Below are 10,474 nucleotides of genomic sequence, written 5' to 3'. Positions count from 1 at the left end.
ATACTTTAAGAACAAAAAATAAAATAAATACATTTGTAAAGACTAAAAAAATAAATAAAATTTATAAAGATAAAAATAAAAAAGCTAAATTAAAAGAAAAATAAGTATTTAAACCATTTCTATATTATGATCTAATTATAAATTTTCATATGGGATAACTTTAAAAATTACATTTGAAGCATTATTTTTAATTAATTTACAATGCAATTTACTCTGACAATAAATGAAAATTAAACTTTTAAAATTTTGATCCACCAAATAAAATTTTATTATAGTTGTGCGCACTTTTTTAGCATGTATATCATTCTTTGAGAAAGTTTATTCCGTTAGCTCTAGATTGTGAATTCTCAAACTTCTAACTGTCACAATGTCATACGTAGCTTAAAAAGTAACATAATTTTTGAAATCTAGACAATGAATTACAAAATGTAGGGTCTAATTTTCTTTTGGGATCACAATGGTTAAAATTCCTCTACTGTATATTAGTATGTTTCACTAGGGGTCGATAAAAAGGGAAAAAGTATTCTACTCAATGTAATTAAGATGTATAAATAAATTAATTTCAATAATAAATTTTATATAAGAAAATGTCAAATTTATATGAAACAAACATCCTCTAATCCTCCACCTAGTCTTCAAATTCTGCAAACATGCGGTATTAATCATGAACCTGCCATTTGGCTGGCTTTGAATAAAATAGAACGGCAGGTCCAAGGTAATGCATGCATCACTTTTAACTACAATTGCATTAATCTAAGGTATTTTATCCGACCAAATGTAACCTTCTCATATTGTACATAAGCAACAGCCTCCAAACACAAGGTTTGGAAACACAGAATCTAACAAATGACACCTTAAAAAAATAAAATGGTGAAAGGAAAAATTGAAGGTGGGGATCCAGTATTCGATTACTTTAAATGGCTCAAGGTGGCACAATAATAATGACTCTTGTACTCTCAAGACACCGGAGCATATTCTTGGATGGTTGAAGCCAGTTTATTTCGATCATCTTCTGTTTTCATCCGGATCAAGAATGTACGTGCAACAACACTATCGTTATCTCCACCACTTCCGTCAATATTACCCTACAATATTCTCAAGTTTCACAAACGATTTCCATACGCACGAAGCACGCTCAAATAAATAAATGAGAAGGTGAAAACCAAAGAATCTTAATCAAGGGAAGCTATTCAAATAACAACCATCTTAAAACAACTATGCATTAAGCGTACAAACTTTTTGACAAATAAAATAAACACCTGGAGAAGCTAATATTAGCTTATTAAAAAAAGGACTACTTTCAGTTGTTTTTTTCAATATTTTATTTTATTGAAACTGAACTTTTAAACATTTCAAGAACAGACACTCTCTGCATTTTCCTCCCTAGAAAATTGATAAATAATTACAGTAGAAGCTGTAGAAGCACCAAGAGCAAAACTAATTGCTCCATCATGGTAGAAACCACATTGAAAAATACAGACTATACAGCTAGTGGCGGAATTAAAACCATTTCATTGACATAGGAGTGAACTTAGGAACAGATTAGCCAATGGGATAGAAGCCTAGAACACCTGATGACATTGGAAATCATCCCTTTCAGTTATTGTAGAAAAACTGCATGCTAGTCATCCCTTTCACGTTTCCTTTCTATTCTCAAAACATTCAAGGCATTGTTAATCCTATACAGTGGTTTTTCTATTATGGCGATATTAAACTTCTTTTTACTATCTGCATGCAAGCTGTCCAAAGGTATTTAGCTAAATTGCAATATTTCAGTGCCTTACCGAAGTATGGAATATTGTGACAAGAGAGTTTTTCTGCAGATTTGTCTTGATTCCTGGATACAACAGGGCATTGAGAAGAATTTTTCCTACCTGCAGTATAGTTAACAGAAACGGAAACAATAAGTGAAGTTCTCAATTAAATAACTAAGACTACAAATTACATTTAGATTGATCCCCTAAAAACATACTAGTATATAAGCACACAGAAAAAAAGGTAAAATGAACAAACCTCATTTCGAACAACAATTGTAGGTTTGGACTCTTTGGTAGCCTTGCTGACACCCTCTTTGCATTTAATAGACAGTTGGCCCATTCCTTTATCTTTCCATACATCTTTATCTGCTGGATCACTTGACTAGACATACCAAGGATAACAGAAAACTATCATTGAGATGAACATTACAAAATCAAGCTGAATTGAAACAAGAGCAGAAAAATAAAAAAATGCTGCCCCATATCTATACTCTATAGTGACATATTCAGTATAAAATTAACCTATTAAAAAATACCTTCACATAAAGCTTGCACTTTACTTCATGTACAACTGCTACACCTTTCTCTTCTGACTTCTTAACTGATGGGCTGCTAGGCTGCTCCAATTCATTTTCTGAGACCAAATCAAGAATATTATATTAATCATCCCCTAAGTTCTTTCTGAGACAAGTTATATTTTATAAATGTCACGAATATAATTAAACATAACTAAGGTAGTGCAAATATGGGCAAAAAAATTGGCTATTTTGAGCTAGTTTGTTTAAGCTTATAAAAAGTGGTTTAGTGATATAGCTTTTGTATAGCCTATTTTTTTAGCTTATGAGAAAAGCAATACAACATCTTTTTTTAAAAAGTTTTTCTTTTTATTCTTTTGAAGAAGCTCATTAATTGATATAATTTTTTTCAACGTACCTTTTAATTAGAAAAACACTTTTTCTTTTAGAAAACTCAAACAAACAGGTAATTTATAAACATGGCAAGGAAGATTATTTATTGCTTCCATGTTGCTGAGCCACAATACAAGGTCAAAAGTAACAATGAGTAATATCTAAGGCTCACCAATCAACTTGGCATGAGCAACCAAAAACATTAGCTACTGAAAGTAGTATGTAGAAGAATTAAAAATTCAAAGAGATGCCATTTATTCATGTTATTCCCAAAAGCAGGGAGCACCCTGCCCCCTCCCTGCAGTTAACGTTACCATTTTCTCCAATAAAGATTATATGGACAAAAATGTCCCTTTTACCCTGAGTGAAGTAAGAAATAAAGTAGTCAAAGGAGAAGAATATACACACCCTTTATTGCTGTTCCAGCAGTATTTTAAAGAGAATTTTATTTTAATAAAAAAAGAAATGAAAGAAATAAGATTACTCAGATTTGACAAGATAACAGGTAACAATGAAAAGACCAGTATCTGAAGTACTCAGTTCAGTTTATAGGGATAAATAACTCAATTGTTGTATCACTCCTTTCCTGTTTAGTAAGAGTTTCTTTCACTATTCAATGGGGTAAAAAATTCCATTTTTGTCTCACAAAAGCTGCATATTTAGTTATGTTCTTTCGGCTTATAGGGTATCTTTCATCAAAAGCATTGCATATTGAGCGAAAAAAAGGTTATCATACATCCATATAATAGCACGCATCTATAGCCAGTCATTAGTTATCAACACCATCTACCACCAAGAAAAGGAAACAACCTTCATTTATAAACATATAAATAAACAAGAATAACTTGGACAATAACAGACATCATCAGAAAAGGTCACAATCAGCAAAATCACAATACAAAGTATAATTGCTAAAAGAAATAAAGGCAAGATGAAGGGTCTAGAATTGAATACTCACCACCGTCTACATCATCTGAAGCATTGTGGTTAGAGGGAGCCAAACTTTGATTAGAGGGGGGCAAACTCTGATTAGAGATAGCCGAACTTTGATTTCCTAAAAATGGAGAGATGGAAAATTAGCAGCCAATTCCAAAAGTGATATAATTTACTGCCTAAGTTCAAGGTATATCATTGAACTGGATAAAATAAATAGCAAGTCAGTAAGATTATTATGCATGTAACATTAACTTTGCTAACCTTCATTTTTAATTGTCAAAAGGTTTTTTATTTTACAAATTCAAAAGCAAATGCAATATGAAGTTACAGCAATTATGTGAGCACCTGTAGAGGGTATAGAGAATTGGCTTTGCTTAAAAAATGGCAGGACTAAAAATCTATCAAAAATTTATAGGGACTAAAAACAGGATTTCAAAATATTTTGAGAGACCAAAAAATATTTTATACACACACATATATGTAAATGTATGTATATATGGGATACATTTAGTGAGAACAATTCTCATTTTAAGAATGTGAGAACTATAAGTCATACAATCACACATGGATAGTCAAGACTCAAGATTAAAAGTTAGTTAATGGTCACATCACCTTGTAAGAAAAATCATGTGCATTTATGTTTTAATCTTGACTATTCAAATATGATCAAATGGCCTATATTTATTATTTTATAAGAATATTATTCACGGACTTGGTGAGTGTTTAGTTCAGCTTTTTTTTTTTTTTTTGAGAAATAGTCACTTTCTTTTTGCTAGATTCTTGAGATAGCTTTTGAACAAAAAAACAATTTTTTTTTTTGGGGGCCAGAAGGGGAGACTGTTACCAAATATGGGCTTAGATTCCCCTTGAGTGGCACACATTGAAGCACCAAATGCAACCAGTCTAATTTACCACCAATGTGACCTCATTCTAGAGTTACTTTGAATTATGAGAAGAAAAGTTATTGGGTATATTTTTTTAAAAGTGAGAAGAGACCTACCAAATCCAAAAATGCCTTGACTGTTTGAAAATAATCCAGGGCTCCAAGAACTAGTAAAATTTGTAGCAGTACTAACAGGAGTAGACCCAGTTTTTTCTCCAAAAGGTTTATTTTCTTTGTTTATTACTTCAGGCAAGAGCTTTTTCCCAGAAAAGGCAACACCAGCATCAGCAGCCAAATTTTCTGCCTTAGTGGCATTTGCTTTGAGCCAGTTGACAACATCACTAAACTTTTCCTGAAATAACACAACTTTACAAGGTCAACTTTTTCCAACTTTGTATATGCATGATTTGCACCTTTACTTGGAGTAGTTAAGCAGCAGTAAAATTCCTAAGAAAAAAATGAGCATCCATGCTAAAACTAGCTCAAAGAATAAGAGGAGTAAAAAGCTAAGGGCATTAACAAGCAAAGATGCTCCAGTACAGCCTTAGCTGCTATCCCAACAATAAATTGAAAAGCAGGTAACAGGTTAAAGGGCTTATATCATAGATAGGATGCCCAAAACAAGAAAGCATTTATACTTGCCCTTACTCACATAACAGACTCTAACTCTTGGTTCAAACAGAAACGTTATTATTATTATCATCATGGATAGTTACTTCTCAAGTAGAACTTCAGTGTTTTCATAAATGTAGGCATGCCTATGACTCTGAGTATGCATGCATCTATTTCACTGCAGCATGCAAAGCCACAAAAGTAATAGTACTACTAGATATGGGATCAGCTACCAATAAAATGGTACCTTCAATAACACATTAATTGAATAAAGATAGTAAATTACAAATACAAGTGATATATGATTTTAGTGAATTAAACCATGAAGGGAATTACCATAATGCTTGAAGCATGATCTAAGTAATCTCTGACACCATCTTCCCAAAGCTCATCAGGATGATTCTTTAGTTGTGTTTGAACCCAACTGGGAGAAACAGACAGCATAACAAGGAGAGAAGTTATGCAAGAGCCAACGTGGCATTTATAACAAAAGAAATGCAAAATCGGTAGCTTTTATTATATCAAGACAAGATGCTGTATAACAACAACTAACAAATAAGCCAAACCAAAAGTCCAGAACAAGATATCAAATCTCATTGACAGAAAAATTGAAATGTGGAAATCAAGCAAAAGAAAAACTGTTGACAAAGAATAAAAGATGAACCTTGCAAACTGGGTATTTAAAGCTCTCACATGCTGCTGTGATGACTCCGCCCGTTTCATATCCAATGGTGGTGCTGCCACAATTGGTTGTTGAGATGGTTCGGCCCTATGGATATCGAAGAGGGATCCTTCCATTATTCTTTTATTCCGCAACTACATCATGATGACAAGTGAGGAACAATAAGGACAAATATTCTTTCTCATACAAAATACTTAAAAGGGGTGTCAAATCTCATCGTCTGACATTGCAAATTTCTGTTTGGCCTCCAAACTCAACCTTTAGAAATTACTTTTTCTTTGGGACGGGGGTGTTTACGTTACAGCAACAGGCATCACTCAGCGTCGAACACTTACAGACCAAAATTCAACATTGGAGTAAAGACAGGCATAAAACTTAAATAAGAGTACAAAACCATAAACACAAAAGTGCAAAATATTAAACAGAAACGATCCAGTCTTAATTCCCACCACACTCCTACAATACTGAAACTAAAAACTTCCGAGGTTGATTGCCAAAGAGGGTTAATAATCGCAAGCACGTTTGAAATAACGAGTTTTCTAAGCGGCTATCTACTATTCTCCACTTCCAAGCTTTATTGTTCTTCAATCTATTGCCAACGATTACTGAATTATAAAATAAGGAGACACTCTTAGAATGCTAATCACAAGCATCTCTTCGGAACCCATTATGCGGACATACAACGCTAGATAAATTTATAGAACAAAAAAGAAATAAATAAGTATGATTCTCATAGTTCAGAACGAGCTCAGGAATTTTATTCTATTCAAAAATGGGGGAAAAAGTTGAAGGCAGAGTACATAGATAAAAATGAATGGTCCAAAACGACAAAAGCAATTGCGTTAACTGTCACACTTACCCCCGTTTCGTTGGTATCGACCTGGTTGGGTTCCGACGCGGCCAAACGCTTCGAGCCTTTCATCATCGATTAGGGGAATTAGGGCTTTGCAGTAATTATTAACGGTTATGCTTATGCAGATGCAGAAGCACAAAATCCAGCGTATGAAGGAGACACTGGAATTGGGTGAAAAGCCTACTTTTTTCTGAAAAGTGGCACTTTCAGAAACTAATAAAATAAAATAGTACAAAATTCCAACTATTTTCTCAAAATTAAATGATACCGTTGGATGGAATGGGGAGGTTACTTTCAATTGAGACCGTTTGATGGACCTTGATTAGGGTTTTTCATTTACACCGGAAACTTCACATGGAGCACGTGCTGTCCTGATGGCATGTGGACACGAGTGAGGGCCACATGCTAGGCCTTGTTTAAGCCCAATAGGAAATGAACTGTGAACTGTCCTTTGCCTCTAACTAAAATTCCATCCAATTAAACTCATAACAAATTGTTTTAAATCGATGGAATGGAATTTTTAGTTTGAAAAAATATTTATTAGGGTGCGTTGGTTTTATGCATTTGATTATATTTTTATAAATAATATTTATGGGAATTTTATTTTTATTAAAGATGTTTGAAAAATATATATAATTCTCCAGAATATTTCTAAATTTATTTTAAATTAAAAAATATTAAATAAATAGATAAATGAGGCAGAATGAAATAAAGTGAGAAATTATTTCAATATTTTCATAAAAATATAAGATTCTCATCTTTTTACATGAAAATATAAAAAAGATAAAACATGTGTAATACGAATTTCTAAGATTATATTATGTATAAGAATATTTTTTTATTATCTTCTAATAATTATGAGAATATATATTCTTATATTTATATTTTTATTAGATTCCCTTAGACAAACATCTCATATCCTAAAATCTTACATTAATAATTAATTCTTCTAACGTATATTGGTCATAAAAATATATTTGGCTATGTTACATTATAATAGAAATAAACATATGCCAGGCACAAATATTAAGTTTACACTCTAAGTTTTTTTATATATTGTTAGGATTTTTAATTATTTTCTATTTTTAAATTCAAAAAATAAATTTAAATAAATATTTTAAGAGTAATTTTAAAAAAAATATTCTTCATTTCAGTATTCATTTCCTTGTGATCTATATATATATATGGTTGAGATTAGTAACTCATTTACAATCATTATATATATATATATATATATATATATATATATATATATATATTCAAACAATTTATTGTAAATAGCATTTTTAAGATACTATATGTATTTTTTAATTAAAAATAAAAATTGAAATAAAAAATTCTCGTGGCCAAAATAAAAAAATAAGAATTTGGTGTATTAAAATGCTTGTATCCATAATCATATTAATTATAAAATTTTTTATGAAGTTCTGATTAAAAAAATAAAATATATTAAATATTATATTTTATAATTTCGCTCCTATTAAACCGTGGCTAGTAAAGTAATAGATTACGTATATCCTTTTCTTTCTCTTTCTTTTTTCTCTACTTATATAAACCCAAAATAAGGTATACGTTATATTTAAAAATAATCCCTGGAATCCCCTAATATGAAAGGTGATATATATGTGTGTGTGGAAGCTAATGTTTGTAATATATGGATTTCTGTATACCATTCTTTTCCACATTTATATATAGGTACAGCCGTACAGGGGACAATAGCCTATACATATAAAAGAAAAACAACTTATTTTCTCTTCGTGTTGAGAGATACTGAGGAAAGAGAGAGAGACGGGTCAATATTGGTCTGCTTATATATATATAGGTAAATCAAATATTTACAATTATATAATATTTTAATAATATTTATTTATATTTTAAAAATTATAATATACATCAAAATAAATTTATTTAATAAAATATTAAATAGTTTTTAAATTTAGTTTATTAATTTTTTTTTTAATTTAAGACTTTAACAAGTGATACTTAATATATATATATATATAATTAAGCACAGGAAAAAAGGTTTAAGAGTAAGAATTTGTCTATAATACTTTTATAATATATTTATTTTTCATTATCCATTAATTATTTTAATCTTTTTATACTATATAAAAAAGTTTGAATAAATATAAATTTTTTGGTTCGAATACAATTTCACAACTTTTAGCTACTGTAGAACTTGGGTAAATATTTGCCCTTCACGCTGTTGCAGCGTACAAGTGTACAAGCCACCGGAACTCTTGTCTGCTTCCATTCTCACACGTTTTATTGACTATTCTAATTTCTAACATTACTTTTTTGGTAACCTGGGTCCAATTGTCGTTTGTTCGGTTTACTATTGAATGTGATACTTTAATATATTTTCAAACTCGACTGTTGCCAAGGAAAACCATAGCCTTCAAATTTATTTACTTATACATTTACTTTATAAGTCATATATAAAATGTTACTTAATTAGTTGTTAATGTAACCATATTTGTATTTCACTTATCTAAAGTAAGAATAAGCATGCTCCACGTCCTATTAATTTAGTCCAGCTCAAGATTGATTTTGGAGACTTTCAGGTTTTGAAGATAGACCAATGCATTTTGAGAACGTATTCCAGTTATGTTTTGAATCGTACCAATTCGGTATTAATAATAAAATATTTTTATTTAATAGATAATATTTTTGAATAATTATGTATTAATAATAAATTCTTTTTAATAAATTTTATATATTTATTCAATTCTACAATTTAATTATACTTTTATACCAAGGGGTCTAGTTCAGTGTTGAGGGACGTGTGAGCATTGTAAATCTTACGTATTTAATTATTGGAAATATACGATTGGTTGAATAGAAATATAAGATTGAAAAGGTCACGGATTAAATCACTTTTACTAACAAAAATTGACATTAATATTTGTCAATTAAAAAAACGTGTTTAATTCTTACTAATAAAAAAAAACTATGCTTCTATACTTCTAGAAATTGCCATTTTCTTGTGGATTTTACTGTATCTATTACAAAAATATGATTACTTTTCTTAACGTTGAAATGAAATGTGTAGAAATTTTTATTTTTCCTGTAAATTATAACACTAATTTATATTTTTAAGAAACATTCAATGTTTCCGGTGGATTTTCTACATTTTTATTCGTGAGAACAATTCACAAATAAACCTACAAATTTGAAAACATGTTAATGCATTTTGTATAACGAGCTTCAAAATATATCTTATAAAATTCTTGCAGATTTGCCACACCTCTTATGAAAATTTGTTATGAGACTTAATTTGAATATTTGAAAATTTATGAGAATTAATTATAAACAATTAAACTTAATAGAACCAAAATATAATTAAACCAAGAAGTTGAAGAGATAAGCCTAGATTAGGCCAATGCTCATAACAATCTTGTGTTGTTCAAGACAACTCTTGAGAAACCATTTATCACTTGCATATGCAAACGACAAATCAAGTTAGATTTTTTTGAAATTTACAGCTGTTACTAATACAGTATATTTGAAGAATTTGCCTAACCAATGAAAATGGCATAGCTTTTAGAAGTATATGGTAAGCTCTACCAAGTAGTAGACAAATGGCAACGCTGCCGAGGCTACAACAACCATATGAGAGTTGAAAATGTAACTAATTCACCTACCGCGTTGGTGGAATTATATTATATGTAAAAGGTGAAATGTGAATGGACTGTATTTTATCTCGGGTTGATGCAAGTGCAACAACAGTTATAATCTCATAATTCCATATTACACGACAAACAGTTTAGGCCGAAAGCATCCAGAAGTCTGGAAAATGTTTATATTCCAAAGAGAATACTAGATCTCTATCAAGAATTTGGA

The 10,474-nt window shown here is 30.4% G+C and overlaps 1 protein-coding gene across 1 annotated transcript; it reads right to left on the bottom strand.

The window, feature by feature from the left end:
* Window positions 1-573: 573 nt before the first annotated feature.
* On the bottom strand, window positions 574-6,837 carry LOC100816975 (uncharacterized). Its single transcript, XM_003538368.5, has 9 exons — window positions 6,638-6,837; window positions 5,761-5,912; window positions 5,433-5,520; window positions 4,602-4,836; window positions 3,624-3,719; window positions 2,294-2,391; window positions 2,014-2,139; window positions 1,785-1,874; window positions 574-1,085 (listed from the first exon to the last, which is right to left on the bottom strand). Exons 1-9 carry the CDS (start codon window positions 6,701-6,703, stop codon window positions 957-959), a joined length of 1,080 nt encoding a protein of 359 aa, XP_003538416.1. The 5' UTR covers window positions 6,704-6,837; the 3' UTR covers window positions 574-956.
* Window positions 6,838-10,474: the final 3,637 nt, after the last annotated feature.

This window comes from Glycine max, chromosome 11 (genome assembly GCF_000004515.6).
Source record: "Glycine max cultivar Williams 82 chromosome 11, Glycine_max_v4.0, whole genome shotgun sequence".
Taxonomy (NCBI): Eukaryota; Viridiplantae; Streptophyta; class Magnoliopsida; order Fabales; family Fabaceae; genus Glycine; species Glycine max.
The sequence above is the reverse complement of the archived record's forward strand: the minus strand, read 5'-3'. Positions and strand labels throughout refer to the sequence as shown.